The following is a 16,628-nucleotide window of genomic DNA, read 5'->3' on the forward strand; positions in this document are numbered from 1 at the left end:
AATTATCTCCTACCCCAGCCAAGATAGTAAGAGGGAGATAGACATTTGTACTGAAGAAATGAATATTTGTTCTTTTGAGCATCCATAGATCATTTACCAAAAAAAAAAAAAAAAAAAGGCTTCAAAATATTTCAAGTATATTACACAGGCTATGTTTCCTGACCACTCCACCATTAAATGATAAATCAAAAAGATATATAACTAAAGGGGAAAAAAACCCATAAAGATTAGACATTAAAAAGTGCTTAGGTCCTAAGTAATGCTTGGGTCAAAGGGGAGAGCTTATTAAAAATTCTTTAAAAGAACTGAATTATTTCATTCAATATGTACTTAGTGATCACTTTCTATGTGCCAGGCACTGTTTTAGGCACCATGGATACAGCAGGAAACAAAATAGACTGATAAAGAAAAACTCACATTTCCATTACTTTGTGGAAACAAACTCTTCAGAAACACAAGGTCTGTAGGGAGAAAGCCAACACACTCATCTGCCAGTGAAGTCAAGCTATCCATATACTGATGAAGTTACCGAGTAAAGATAGTATTACAAGTAGTGAATTAACTGTTATAATATTATTGGCCAAAGAACCTCCTATGTCAAATTTAGTGAAAATCATCAAATGAACAAATGCAGTTTTCTATAACATTTAAATAAATGTAGGTTCCTAAAAGAAATATTTAGAGTCCACAGTCTTTAGAAAGTTTAAAACAAAAATGTCCAATATTATAGAAAATCACTTTCCCTATCTCACAAATAAAATTAGAATGCACCTTTTCATAAGAAAAAAATAATAGAAATAATAACATAGTAATCAGTATGTGTGTATTTACTAGTCGACTTTAGCTAACGAGATAATAACAGTAATGGTTGAATGAGTGCCTTGTCTTCTCAAGGAAGCTTTGTCTACAGTGTTTATTTTTTTAAAGATTTCTCATTAAATTTATTTAAGCTTTTTTCCTTGGGTTTTATCTGTATTGTATAGCCAAGGTTGAGTGAGAGAATTTTTCCTCTAAGACAAAATCTCAGCCATAATGAAGTTTGTATTCTGAAGGGAGAGGTAGGTAATAAAGACATACAGAACAAAAGAATTATATTTCAAAGCTTGTGGGTAATTCAGAAGGAAGTTTATAACCTGAAATACTAAAATAAAGAAGACTGAAAATGAACTGTGATCAGTGGAAGAAGCTAGGAAAAAAGTCAGAGTAAATACCTATTTATTATTTAGTTTGTAATATGCACCATATTTGGAGGTAGTCACTTAAATGTTCTGAAATTTGCATTTAGGATCAAATATAAAAAGGTGTCAGAACAGAATGAAGGCTCCCAAAATGTGCAAATTTATACTTAATAAGTACGGATTGATTTAGACAGTCCAGGGGCATTCTCTGCTCCTCTTTTGCTTAGAAAGTTACTCCTAATATGGTCTTATTAGTTAACTCTAGATACCAGATGTGAAACAAAATGGTTCTATGATTGTTCACATAGAAACAATGTTAAAGACTTAACCTCAGTAATTAACCTGCTAAATCTTAGGTCTACTGATAATTCTAGAAAATTTTTCTTTTCCTTTTAAGGTGAAGATTTGAAGGACATTTCCATTGAAGAAACAAATTCTCCACCTTTAGAAGCTTTGGTCAAATTTGAACATACAGAAAAGAGGTCAGCTACATTCTTTCAATGTTTTAGTCCCTAAAACGTACCAGATATTCATATAGGCATAGGGTTGATTACCTGTCAATACACCAAAAACACTTTTGTGACTTCCTAATCTGAAAACCCATTTTGAATTAATTATATTCCAACTCAGAGTCCTTTTTATCTAATAATAGAGCATCAAATTTTGATACTGAGTTCTATGAATAATATAAATACATTTTTCCAGATTGTACAAATTTTAGAAAGAAATAAAATTGATATTAATACATTTCATGAATGTGGTATTTATGAGATAAGAAATGTTGCTAAATGTTTTTGAGCTTTGATTTTCTCATTTATAAAACTGGAATAATAATGTGATGTGCTAGGTATCTAGAATAATGCCTGGTATTTAGTTTGTGCTCAATAAATTATAGAAACTAGAGTGTTAGAATTGTGCCATTTTTGCAGGACAGGAGAGTCACTTTTGGAATCTTATATGCTGCATGTTTAATCCAAAAATATTTATGCAGAGTCCCAAAAGGCAAAAGGTATCTTGTGCATATTTAAACCTTCACACTTTCATATGTATTTCTACCCCAGGACTGAAAATGCAGTGAGTCTGAAGGAAAATCCTGATAAATTAAAAGTAATGATTCAAAAGCTTTATGTGTTTGCATTTATGTGGGCATTTGGAGGAACTTTAAAACGTGAAGATGAACATGAAGATGATATACTCTTGTATTCAGGTTTTGAATCTACTTCTCTTGCAAAAGTAACCAGTGATTTTGACAAACTTGTTCGTGAATTATTTGAATACAACCCACATATAAGTAAGTTTTGGGAGGAGGGAGATATGCCAGTTACGCTTACTCTAGAATATTACTTTGGATCTCTTTAATCATTGGGCTTATATTCATTAAGCCCATCTTAGAGATACACCCTTGGTGAATATTATTTCAAAAATATCTTCCAGATAAAGATCATATCATAGTGAAACATTCCATAAATGCACATCTTTCTTACTTGGATTTACTTATTTATATTTTCTGCATGTAGACATCAGCCTACCAACTGGTGAATGTTCTGTCTTTGGGTATTTTGTGGATATACAGCAATGTGAATTCATACCATGGTCTGAATTACTTCCTAATATTCAAACCATTATTCAACGAGGTAATAATTATAACACTCATACTCATATATTTACATTTATATGTATAGGTATTCATGTCAGCAGCTTTGAGGACTGATGTATTCAAAGGTTGTATAGGAATCTGTTTAGCTATTATATGTACAAGACATGTCCCTTTAAAATATAACCTTTGGGCCTCCCCTGGTGGCGCAGGCTGTTAAGCACAGCGCTGTGAAGCTGTCAGCAGCCTCTGCAGCACCGGTTTGATCCTGGCTGGCTGGCCAGGGTCCCACAAGGCACGGCAGACCTCTCCTGTCTTGCCCACTGCTCCTCTCTGCAGTGTATTTCGTCAGTCTGCCTGTTCTGCTCCCCACTCTGTCTCTGGTGAATCCTCTCACCCTCCTGTGCATCCGGCCTGTACCCTGGTTCTTGTATAAATAAATAAACAAACAAACAAACAAACAAATCTTTTAAAAAATAAAAAATAACCTTTGAAAATTATTTTCTGAGAAAGTTGGAATATATTTGATTGATGCTCTTGTCCACTGTAAAGCTATGCTTCACTGAAAGTCTTACTAATGGAAATACTTATCATTTTAATCAACGAATATTTTTGAAAGTAGAAAAGAGAAACGGGCCTCCCCGGTGGTGCAGCAGGTTGAGCGCTGAGCTGTGAAGCTGTCCGCAGCCTCTGCAGTGTGAGTTTGATTCCCGGCCAGCCAAGGAGATACCCACATGGTGTGGCAGACCTCTCCTGCCTTGCCCGCTGCTCCCCTCAGCAGTGTCTTCGGTCCATCTGTCTGTTCTGTTCCCCACTCTGTCTCTGGTGAATTCTCTCACCCTCCTGCACCTCTGACCTGTGCCCCAGTTCTTGTATAAATAAGGAACCACTTCCAACATGGAAAAGCATGCATGAAGAGCTATACTTGGTTGTGAAGGAAACTGCTAATTAGAAAAGTATAAACATAATTTGACAAATACACATATACAATAAATTATTCAATCTTCTGTTTCTACAAAAGAAAAATTGTATAGAAAATTGTTGTATTTTGACGTTTGAGACAGGAACTTAATCATCAAGTTTCATGAAGTATTCTTGAAGAAATTCAATAAATACAAATTGAATTGAATAAGTTTGAGGGCAGGTTTTCCTAATCAAAGAATTTCAAAATATGGCTGTAAGATTTTCTGTCAGAAAGCAACCAGCTATATCAAAATCATGAAACATCCACAAAGGTCTACATGAATGAATTTCCTTTGGAAATACCAAGGCTCTATTGCACAATATTTGTCACATGTAGCTATATTTAAAATACTTCTGAAATATATATATATAAAATGACCCAGTGTTGGCACTAACATAAATGTGTCTGTGGAAACCAGAGGTATTTTCTCTAATCTAAAACATTACTTCCTGTAATCCCAACATGCCCTAACAGCCGGTAGAGTACTTAGAAGAAATTTATTCCCTCCACCCCCAGCTTTCAAACTCAAATCTTTAACAGGGATCTAAACGTCAGATCCTTCTCATGCTTCAAAAATCACCTCTTATGATAAGATTTTTTTTAATTTCCAAAAGAATATTTCTAATCTAATCTGTCATCAGGGGATGTATTTTAAAACTCAGTATTTTTAAATGTTTTTTAAATAATTTTTTAAAAAAGATTTTATTTATACAAGCACTGGGGTATAGGTCAGAGGAGCAGGAGGGTGAGGGAATCCACCAGAGACAGAGCAGGGAGCAGAACAAGCAGAAGGACCAAAATACACTGCTGAGGGGAGCAGCGGGTGAGACAGGAGAGGTCTGGCGCACTGTGTGGGACTCTCCCTGGCTGACTGGGAATCAAACCGGCTGCGGACAGCTTCACAGTGCTGCGCTCAACCTGCTGTGCCACTGGGGAGGCCCAGTATTTTTAAATGTTTAATAAACATTCCATATGCATTAATACAGCAATATTCTAATGTGTATGCCATATTCATTGTGTGGGGCTATAGGGAAATAAAGTATTTCTGTTTTCAGTAACAAGATGGGAAAATAGGACTTTGATGAATACAAAGGAAAATGATGGAGAAGTTAATTGATAATAAAAATTGGCAATATTGTGTTAAGTTGACCTTCACTTATCTTTCCATATACTTTTTCTGTTGATACCTGTGTCGCACAGACTACTTGTGGGTCAATTCTCGTTATTTCCTGACTCTCTATCTATAGAAGATTCATTGGCACTTGGTCATCCAGCTAAACCTCCCTTATATCTAAGATGGCCTCATGACACAATTCAAGACTGTGGTGTATGAACAAAGTGAACTTGCAGCTTTTAGATTATACAATTGAAAGGAATATATAATAGTGTATGTTTCTTGTGCATCTTGCATATCAACCCCTGGCCAGTTGTGTAATGTGTAAATATTTTCTCCAGGCAGTGGGATATCTTAATCTAAGAATGTTTTCTTTCACTGTATAAAAGCTTTAATTTGAGTTAATTCCTATTGTTTATTTTGCTTTTATTTACTTTGGTATAGCAGCCAAGTCTCTGAAAATACCTTTATCATAAAAGTCATGAAACACATTGCTAATGTTTTCTTCTGTATTTTTTAATATTGTGAATATTATGTCAAAGTTTTTAATCCATTTAGAATTAATTTTTGTACAGATGGCGTTAAAGAATGATTCAAATCATTCTTTTAAATTTACCATCCAGTTTTACTGGCACCATTTGTTAAAGAGACATTCCTTTCTCAATTGTACGGTTGTGACACATTTGTCATGAATTAAGTATAAGTATATATGTGGATGTATTTTTGGGTTTAGGGTTTTTGATTCTGTTTCTTGGGTCAGATCAAAGCTGTTACTTTATATAGGGTAAAGTCAGGTCATGTGGTGCCTCCATTTCCTTTTTTCTCAGGATTGCTTCTAAATTTTACTATTTTTTGTTCTATTTTTATTGAAGAATATTATTGATATTTTTTATGGGTAATACATTAAGAAGAAATTGAAACATTTTTAATTTTTAACTTAGGAACTTTAATACTAGCTGATCCTCAAGGATACAGTGAAAATCTCTTGAAGATAGCAGGGTATGGAGAGAACATGAATTTTACTGCTACCAGAGAAACAACATGCCTTTCTTTTCTCATAAGCCTTCTTTTAAAGAATTCCTGTCCTGTACTTCTCACAGGTATTGAAAATATTTAAAGAGGGAGAATTTCAGGCTGATTAGTAATCAGTCAGCCTAACCATTTTATTTGTACTTTGCAAGAGGGAATAAATATGCCCTAAAAGTTTTATGACAAAATTGATTATGTTTTTTTACCAATGTTAGGTGAATACTTCTTTCCTCACAAATTTGACAACCCAGGACATTATAAATCTTCATCTTTTCACTACCATCAAGACAAATCCAGAAGCAGAATTATTAGATTAATATAAATAATTAGATTAATATATAACAATATATAATAATTTATATATATGGCTCCATGGCCTATTGGCCAAGGTCCTTAGAGCGCTACTAATGACAGTAACATTGACTGGCTTAATTTGAATTTACACACATCACTGCATCAAAGAAAGAATAAAATGAAATTACCTGATTTTCTAAAAATGGCCTAACAATTTCCCAACCCTATGATAAAATTTTTCAATCCTTTTCCATTATCAACTGAGTAATTCAATGCACTTCCTTCCTACTCTTCCTTAACATTCATTTCAACCCATTCAGTGGGTTCTGTTTCCCAGTTTTTAAGTTGTGTAGCCTTTTGCTAGAGACTATATGACAATATTTTTCCCAGGTCCATACTCAAATTCAAGAAAAATGAAGGTAGAACTCTAGGATAACCCATATGTTGCCTCCAGTTTAGTTATGATTTTTACCTACCATTTGGTGAATTGTAAAGCTATGACTCCCTGTTATGTTACAGTTAGGAATTTATCATCAAATTCGTGTTGGCAACAAATTTTAGGGCAATTAATTCATGTGGTAAAGTAGTTTTGCTGTGCTATAAGCAAAAATAATTTGTGATAGACTTATATGAACATTAGATTTTGAGAGAGATAAGTAGTAATCAAATAATTTGTGTGGTTTTCATATTAAGTTCCTGGTTTACTCTTAACCACATTTTTAAAGGGAATAGTAAAAAGGTAATTTTAATGCAATTTTCAAATACAAGAATATATTACTGCTTAAATTTAATATATTAGCATCTATTTATTTTCTTGCATATAAATCTAACTTAATGTATATTTTTCCCTTAGGAGATTCTGGTGTTGGGAAAACAACTACCATTAATCAAATGCTGGAAAAACTAGAGGATTTTGGAACATTTGATGTGAAATATGGATCAACTTTAGGGGAAGTCCTATTACATAATGAAATTAAAAATAAAAGGTTGTATATATTAAATTCTAATTTTAATTTGTCTGATAAAAAGAATGTTTGCTTTCATATGTAAATGTCCCCTATTTTAAAAAGCAAACCTATTACATAAAAATGCAGTGATTTAGGTGTTAAGAAGATAATTGTCACTTTTCTAAAATATTAATAACTAGATTAATTATTTAAATAGAACTTCTTGTTTTTATTTTCAATATGACTAAATTAAAAAATCTCTTTTTTTTTTCCATAGCAAAGTACAGCTATAACTTATTTTCCCTCATGGGAAAAAATACCTAAATGCACAAATAAAGTACTGCATATAATCGGTTTTGTTGTACTAGAGATATAATTCTTTGCTATCAAATATAAAAATATTTTTTACAAAGAACGCTATCTCTGTCATTCCTTGAGGTAAAACAAATGAAAACAAAATCTAAATTGCAAAAAATGTGAAAATTTTAAAGTTAATTCCATTCCTTTAAAATATTAGGGCAGCCCACTATTATGGAATTGCATAAGAAGATGGAATTGTGGGAGCCCCATGCCAGACCTTCCTTGTAATTATTAGACTCACATCAATTGCTGATGTCACATGTGTACTTGGATATCTCATGAGCCTCTTAATATAGTCAGAACATAACTCTTGATTTCTCTTCCAAACCTGTTCTTCCTCTGGTGTTTCTCACTGCAATAAGTGAAACCCAGTTACTCAAGCCTGAAACCTAGGGATCATCTGTGAATCCCTCCCTTTCCTCGCACCAATCTATCTCCCATAAGTGGACACTCCTTGAGAACACTTTTTCCCCTAACCAACATCAAATTTTCTGCTAGTTCAGTATGTTCTATCTCCACAATACAGCTTGGAATCATCTGCTTTATTCTCAACACCACTTTTGTTCAAGTCATATTGAAATAAAGGTGAATGAGGCTTTTGTTGAGTGATCCATAGGGCAAATGCATTTTATAAAGGGAAAGTGAGTGAATGGCTTACTATCTACAGAAAACACCCAATAGCCCCATAGCCTATGAATTTCCCCAGCTTGTTTTTTTAGCATGACCATGTTTTCTAATGTTTCTCTGTTCTAATGGTGACACTAATTTTATCTGTAAAATGTGACCAAGAAAAAGAAAGACTGTTTCCTTGTAAGAGATAGAAAATTAAGCACACACTGATCCTTTACTTGGTTTTTGTTTTATGGCTACTGTGTTAAAGAAACTAATTGCTGAAACATTTACTTCAACAGTCTGAAACAAAATATCAGCATCTTGATTTCTGAAACTCCTAAGACAGGAAGCCAAGGTATGTATTACACAACAGCTCCAACACCTTCCTGTCTCAGACATACACGGGTCATCTCGCATCATTCGAACCTCAGAATGAAAATTGCAGTTGGCAATTTAAAAAGTCCTGAAAAATATCCCAAATCCTCTCAAACCATTCTATCTACTCCAAAGCTGCAATGTTTTGGTAGAACAGTAGTCTACCTACTTACCAGAAAACAGAAACTAGTGTATCAATGGAATTGTAGACTAAGCCTAGGAATACTGAAAAAAATATTCAGGTTCTTTGATGCTTTTAGAAATAGTTATGATTCTGTGGGGCGCTCTCAAATCTATATAATAGATATCATAGAAAAGTATATATACATATGAAATAGAACATGTGGAGCTTAAGGAACCTTATCCTCGAAAGTTTTGACTCAGTAGTTTGGAGAGAGAGCAGAAACTCTACTTCTTAAGAGAAAGGAAGGAGTGGTCGAGAGATGGCTGTAAGAAAGGAGAGGGGCCTGTGCACCAGATTCTTGCCTGATGAGTTTTATGGTTTTGTTTTTATCTTTACATTTGTTACAGCACCATCCCAAACAACCCCTCTCTGTGATTTCCACTCAGAGATTATGACCCAATGGACATGCCTTTGGTGGATACACCTAGGTGCTATTTCTTTCATGAACAATTTCATTATAAATTTAACAAATATAAATGTTTGTGTGTTGTATCTAAATTTTTTTAAACTATAAAGAGTTATGCATATATGTGAATAAATGGACAGAGGGTTCTCTAAGCTTTCATGCTGTTGTGTTTGGCTGTTGTTGCTAAGAGGCACTGTTTACTATGCAAAGTAAGGAAACATTTGGAAACATTTCAAAGTTGGTGTTCCTTCTCTGATTTATAGCCAGAGTAAATTTTTGAAAATGAGAACAATATAATAAAATTAATTTCCATGTTTCTTAACACCTTCAAGAAAAATATTCTTTGAGTGTTATTTCAATATATTTCCACATTTCTTCCATACTTGGCATTATAGATAAAACTACAAATCCAGGAGTTAAAATCAAGGATGATAAAAATTCATCCAGATATGATAATAAAGAAATTGTGGTCTCTGCAATAAATTTTAGCATCAATACGACAGCTGCCAAAGCCAAGGAGATGATCCTTAAGAAGTTAGTAAGAAGAACTAAAGACACCCTTGGAGCACCAAAAAGCAAAAGGGTAAGTAAAACACATCCCAAGCAATAATTACAAATATTTTAATTGATGCTCATAAACAGAAAAAGGTAAGTTTCAGGAATGGATGTTCCTGAAAGTTCTTGGAAAATGCACTTTATAATGGAGACTTTAATTTTAAAATCAATGTAATTCAGTTTCCATCATGATGAATTACACTGACTCAGAATTACTCAAGCAAACGAAGCAACTGGGATCTGAATTAAACATGAGCAGATAGGAAGGATGGAAAATGACTAAATGTTTGGTTACTGTGTGTTTTAGCACACTTCTTCATGTTACCATGACTCGGAACTCTAAGAAGAAGAGAAATGTGGTACGTGAAGCCCTAGGGGAAGGTATCAAGAGTATCGCCTTACTATAACTTGGGCAACTCTTTCTTGAAATGGTGATAGATGCTTCTTCTTTTTACTCTCTGTCTGCCTAGCACATTATTAACTGTCCTGTTGTTAAACCAAACCCTGTGTCAAAGTTGAAATTACCAACTATTGACTCTAGTTTTGTAGCCTAAAACCATTTCAGGGTCCAGAGATTTGCAAGATACATTAATAAGAAAATTACAGCTGTTCCTTCATGCATGCATTGAACCCAGTGGCTACTGATTTCAAGAGCTTTTAAGGGCTTACTTTAGATTTCCTTGATTTTGGCTGGATAAATTTGGAGGTCTTTGTCTAATTTGGTATATTTTAGGATTTTGGAAAGGATAATAATTGGGCAACCAAATCACACAAATGAAAAATGTAAGCAAGAGAAATTTCAGTCAGGCCAAATTATCTTTAATCATCTGGTTTGTGATACAAAAAAGGGGGAATTGAATGGTTTAATTAAATGAAATTGAGTAGCAAATTAAATAATTCAAAATAAGTGATTATTTGTATTTTAAAACATTTTACTATTTTTACAAAAATGTATGCAATCTAAAACTAATGCATAGAGAGGGAGGGGGCGGAGCAACATGGCGGCGAGGAGACGCTGCGAGTAAGATCTCCCATTAAAAAAAGTTAATAGGGAGGGAAAGCGGCAGGTCCCAGTGAGAAGTGGGACACGGAAGATAAACGGGTGACGCCAGCAAACTGCCCGAAGAAGAAAGTGGCCATAAAAGAGGACTAGAAGAGAGGGAAGCGCAGAACCCTGCTCTCCTCCCCCGCCCACAGAGGCGGCACTCTCCGACCGGCAGAGAGGAGGAAAACAACAAACCAAAACGGCCAACAAGAACAAACGACGCAGCAAGCGGGGCTGTGAGTGGAAAGGAACTATTGCAGCCACCACACCCCGTGAACGGGAGCTGTGGAGAACCCTGCAGGATCCACCACGGCGGTGAGCGAATGGCTCCAGGTGCCATTAGAGAAGAACAAAGACCCCAGGAGACACCCACACAGCCCGGGCTGCCAGTAAGCTTGCGCGGCGCGCTTGGCGCGCTTGAAAAGCAAACGCGGATCGGGATCTCGGCTGCCCAGGTCCCCGCGCCTGCGACCTAGGCTTGCAGGGAGACGCACGGAGACCCTCACAGGGGTGAAAGTCCCTCCCTGAGTAAGCAGGAACCAGGCGCCCAGGCACGGGAGCTGGGTGCAAAAGGCGACATTCCCGTCCACTGAACTGGGCTACCGCCCGCGTCCTGGACCTGAGGGCTTTGAACTGAGACCCGGGGCACGAAATTCTGGGCGTGGGTTCTCCACGACGGTGGGGCACAAGGCAGACACAGCACCCCAAAGCCGTTGAGGTTTACCCTACCATTCTCGCTCTCTGTTCCCTGTCTCACAGGGGTGAGGGAGTTGAAAAACAGCCCCCCAAGGACAATAGGAGAGATCTCTGGCGCCACCTAGCGACCAGAAAAAAAGTCACTAACACCCCATAGAACAGGGAAATTTCTTAAGACTTCTTGAAAAGGGCAGAAGGCCTCTGGAGGACCCAGTGGCCAGCTGGGAAGTTAGCCCACGCCAGGCCCCTTCCAACCAGCAGTCGGAGCCCACAGAGGGAACAGGCACCCACGTCCGGGGCAGACCGGGCACACAGAAGTGTGTGCCTGAGACTGGATGTACAGGGACTGCGTCCTGCTTCGCCAGTTTAGAAAAGGGACATTTCTTCAGTAAAGACTTCCTGAAACCAGAAGAAAGCCCCCACAGAAGCCAGAGATGGTTCCTGGAGGAGCCAGAGGGGAGCGGAGAAGTTCACCCAAGATGACGGCCAGTCCGAGCAACACAGTGTCCCAATGCATACGACAAATTAGAAAACAGACAGTAGGGAGTAGAAGAACCACACGCAACCTAACAACGCCTCAGGAAAGAAGCACACCACAAAAAGAAAACCACCCTCCAGATTGCAACAACAGTAACATGGAAGAACTTCTGAGCCTTCCAGAAAGAGAATTTAAAATTGCCCTGATTAAAAAAGTGGCAGAAGTCATAAAGGAAAACAATGATCAGAAGAAGGAAATTGAGTCCCTAAAGAGGGAAAACAATGGTCAGAACAATGAAATTGAGTCCCTAAAAAGGGAAAACAATGGTCAGAAGAATGAAATTGAGTCCCTAAAAAGGGAAGTAAAAGAAATGCAAGAGATCAAAGAATTAATGGAGGAACTAAAGAACTCTGGGAAAAGCAATGAAAGCAGAATAGATGAAATGGAAGAACGAATAAGTACTCTTGAAGACACAGAAATAAAAAGAACAAAAAAACAGAAAAGGAAAGAGAAGTACGAAGGAAAAAGAACAAAGAAAGACTTCGGGAACTATCTGACTCCATGAGGAAAGGAAATATAAGAGTTATAGGAATTCCAGAAGGAGAGGAGAGAGATGTAGGAACAGAGAAAATATTCCAGGAGATAATTGAAGAGAACTTCCCAAATGTGAAGAAGGAGCTGAAAATTGATATACAAGAAGCAAGAAGAACACCAAACTTCCACGACGAAAGGAAAAACACAGCAAGACACATAATAGTAAAGCTCCCAAGAATCCAGGACAAGGAAAAAATAATGAAGCTGACAAGAGGGAAGAGACAGATAACATTCAAAGGAAAACCAATCAGGCTGACATCAGACTTCTCTGAAGAAACACTACGGGCAAGGAGAGAGTGGAGGGACATAGTCAACAGACTCCAAGTAAACAGATGCCAACCAAGAATACTCTATCCCGCAAAGCTCTCCTTCCTCTTTGAAGAAAGAATATGGACCTTCCCAGACAAAGAGAAACTCCGGAATTTCATTACGACTAAACCCACACTCCAAAAAATACTACAAGGAATCCTAAAGCCAGAACCTCAGAGGGATGAATAACAACGAAAGAAGACCAAAAAAAAAAAAAGTTATTAAAAGAATAAATAAATAAAATCAAAGGAAAGACAAACACAATGGCAAATACAGATGCTAACATATCAATATTAACTCTAAATGTATAAGGACTAAACTCTTCAATAAAAAGACACAGAGTTGCAGCCTGGATTAAGAAACAAAACCCAACCTTTTGCTGTCTCCAGGAAACACATTTAGCTACAAAAGATAAAAATAGGCTTAAAGTTAAAGGATGGAAAACAATCCTACAAGCAAATGGACCAAAAAAGAAAGCAGGAACAGCTATACTTATATCAGATAAAACAGATTTCAAACTCAAAAAAATAAAAAGAGACCCCAGTGGTCACTACATTATGATCAAGGGGACAATACTTCAAGAAGAAATAACACTCATTAACATATACTCACCAAACGAAGGAGCACCAAAATATATAGACAATTGTTGTCCTCTCTGAAAACAGACATCAGAGAAAACACATACGTAGTGGGAGACTTCAACACACCACTATCAACAATGGATAGATCAACAAGACAAAAAATAAGTAAAGAAACTAAAGCTCTAAATAAGGACCTAGAGCATTTGGGCTTAACAGACATCTATAGAAAACTAAACCCCAAAAAAACGGAGTACACATTTTTCTCAAGCGCACACGGATCATTCTCCAGGATCGATCACATACTGGGGCACAAGACAAACATCACAGATACACCAAGATTGAAATCATACCAACCATTTTTTCTGACCATGAAGGCATCAAACTAGAAATAAACCATAAAAAGAAGGCAAGGAACTATCCTACCTCATGGAGATTAAAAACCACACTACTGGAAGACCACTGGACTAACGAGGAGAAAAAGAAGAAATTAAAAAATTCTTTGAATTGAATGACAAGGAGGACACTAATATCCTAAATGTATGGGATGCAGCAAAAGCAGTAATAAGAGGAAAATATATAGCAATAGAAGCTCACATCAAAAAACAAGAAAGAACTCAAAGAAACAACCTAATCTCGAAGCTCAGAGATCTAGAAAAAGAACAAAAAAAAAACCCCAAAACCAGTAGAAGAAAAGAAATAATAAAAACCAAAGCAGAAATAAATGAAATTGAAACTAAAAAAACAATCCAAAAGATCAATGAAACCAAGAGCTGGTTCTTCAATAAAATCAATAAAATAGACAAACCCCTAGCCAGGCTCACAAAGGAAAAAAGGGAGAAAGCACAAATAAACAGGATCATAAATGAAAGAGGAGAAATCACAACGGACACAGCAGAAATCAAAAGAATAATCAGTAACTACTATGAAAAGTTATATGGAAACAAGTACAACAATCTAGAGGAGATGGACAAATTCCTACAACTCTACAATCACCCAAAGCTAGATAAAGAAGAAATAGAACACCTAAACAGACCAATTACAAGCAGCGAAATTGAAATGGTAATCAAAAACCTTCCCAAAAACAAAAGCCCAGGACCTGATGGATTTACAAATGAATTCTATCAAAGACTCAGAGACGAATTAGTGCCTATCCTTCAAAAACTCTTCCAAAAAATTGAGAAGGAAGGGACAATACCAAACACGTTCTATGAAGCCAACATTACACTAATACCAAAACCGAATAAGGACAACACAAAAAAGGAAAACTACAGGCCAATCTCCCTAATGAACACTGATGCAAAAATCCTCAATAAAATTTTAGCTATCAGAATCCAACAATGTATCCATAAGATAATTCACCACGACCAAGTAGGATTCATTCCAGGGACACAAGGATGGTTTAACATCCGAAAATCAATCAACGTTATCCAACACATCAACAAAAAGAAATATAAAAACCATATGATAATATCAATAGATGCTGAGAAAGCTTTCGACAAAGTGCAACACCCATTCATGATAAAAGCCCTTGAAAATCTTGGGATACAAGGAACATACCTCAACATCATAAAGGCCATCTATGACAAGCCAACTGCCGGTATCATCCTCAATGGTGAAAAGTTGAAAGCAATTCCATTAAGATCTGGAACAAGACAAGTATGTCCACTCTCACCACTGCTTTTCAATATAATACTGGAAGTCCTAGCCAGAGCAATAAGACAAGAGAAAGACATACAAGGAATCCAAATAGGAAAAGAAGAAGTCAAACTATCACTATTTGCAGATGATATGATAATATACAGAGAGAACCCCAAAAACTCCACAGAAAAACTAATTCAACTTATCAATCAATTCAGTAAGTGGCAGGATACAAAATCAACATGCAAAAGTCAGTAGCCTTCCTATACACAAACAATAAATCTGAAGAAGAAGAAATCAAAAAAAACATCCCTTTTATTATCGAAAGAAAAAAAATCAAATATTTGGGAATAAATCTAACAAAAGAGGTAAAGGACCTATACAAAGAAAATTATAAAACACTGTTAAAAGAAATAGAAGAAGACACAAAGAAATGGAAAGACATCCCCTGCTCATGGATTGGAAGAATAAACATTATTAAAATGGCCATCCTACCAAAAGCAATATACCGATTCAATGCTATTCCAATCAAAATTTCAATGTCATTCTTCAAAGAAATAGAACAATTATTGATGAAATTCATATGGAATCACCAAAACCCCGAATAGCCAAAGCTCTACTGAAAAAAAAAGAAGGGAATGGAGGCATCACACTCCCAGACTTCAAACTATACTACAAAGCCATAATCATCAAAACTGCATGGTATTGGAACAAGAACAGACATACAGACCAATGGAATGGAATAGAAAATCCAGAAATAAACCCACAGATTTATGGTCAACTAATCTTTGACAAAGGAGCAAAGACTATGCATTGGGGCGAAGAAAGTTTGTTCAATAAATGGTGTTGGGAAAACTGGGTTGCTACATGCAAAAGAATGAAGCTTGACCACTACCTCACACCATACACAAAAATCAACTCAAAATGGATTAAAGAACTAGACATAAGACCTGAAACCATAAAATACATAGAAGGAAATATAGGTGAAACACTACGTGATTTGCATATCAAAGACATCTTTACAGACACATCACCCAAAGCAGTGATAGTGAAGGCAAAGATAAACAGCTGGGACTACATCAAATCAAAGAGCTTCTGCACAGCAAAAGAGACAATAACCAAAACAAAGAGAAACCCCACCAACTGGGAGAACATTTTTGCACACAACACTAATGATAAAGGACTGATCACAAAAATCTGCAAAGAGCTGATGAAACTCAACAACAACAAAGAAAATACTCCAGTCAAAAAATGGGCAGAAGAGCTAAAAAGAAACTTCTCTGAAGAGGAAATGCAAATGGCCAACAGACATATGAAAAAATGTTCAACATCACTTGTCATCAGGGAAATGCAAATCAAAACTACCATGAGATACCATCTTACACCAGTGAGAATGGCACATATTAAAAAAACTAGCAACAACAAATGTTGGCGAGGTTGTGGAGAAAAAGGAACTCTCCTGCACTGTTGGTGGGAATGCAAACTGGTCCAACCACTATGGAGAGCTGTGTGGAGATTTCTGGACCTACTAAACATAGAGCTTCCATATGATCCAGCATTTCCACTCCTAGGTATTTACCCAAAGGACACAGAAACATCCATTCCAAAGAACACCTGCACCCCTATGTTTATAGCAGCACTATTTACAATAGCTAAGCTTTGGAAACAGCCCAAA

General features: G+C 36.2%; 1 protein-coding gene across 14 annotated transcripts in view; it reads left to right on the forward strand.

The window, feature by feature from the left end:
* The window catches only part of DNAH14 (dynein axonemal heavy chain 14), a 276,008-nt gene that overhangs the window by 151,844 nt on the left and 107,536 nt on the right, over nucleotides 1–16,628 (forward strand). For 13 of the 14 annotated variants that reach the window (XM_054694831.1, XM_054694834.1, XM_054694835.1 and 10 more), the window contains 7 exons: nucleotides 1,576–1,660; nucleotides 2,240–2,469; nucleotides 2,696–2,812; nucleotides 5,792–5,950; nucleotides 7,027–7,159; nucleotides 8,392–8,447; nucleotides 9,453–9,640. In XM_054694831.1, the coding sequence (XP_054550806.1) occupies nucleotides 1,576–1,660; nucleotides 2,240–2,469; nucleotides 2,696–2,812; nucleotides 5,792–5,950; nucleotides 7,027–7,159; nucleotides 8,392–8,447; nucleotides 9,453–9,640 (968 nt within the window). The remainder of the gene's footprint in view (nucleotides 1–1,575; nucleotides 1,661–2,239; nucleotides 2,470–2,695; nucleotides 2,813–5,791; nucleotides 5,951–7,026; nucleotides 7,160–8,391; nucleotides 8,448–9,452; nucleotides 9,641–16,628) is intronic. The other variant, XM_054694837.1, reaches the window with a different exon arrangement.

Source organism: Talpa occidentalis, unplaced genomic scaffold, assembly GCF_014898055.3.
Source record: "Talpa occidentalis isolate TD23 unplaced genomic scaffold, MPIMG_talOcc4v2.1 talOcc4.14, whole genome shotgun sequence".
Lineage (NCBI taxonomy): Eukaryota > Metazoa > Chordata > Mammalia > Eulipotyphla > Talpidae > Talpa > Talpa occidentalis.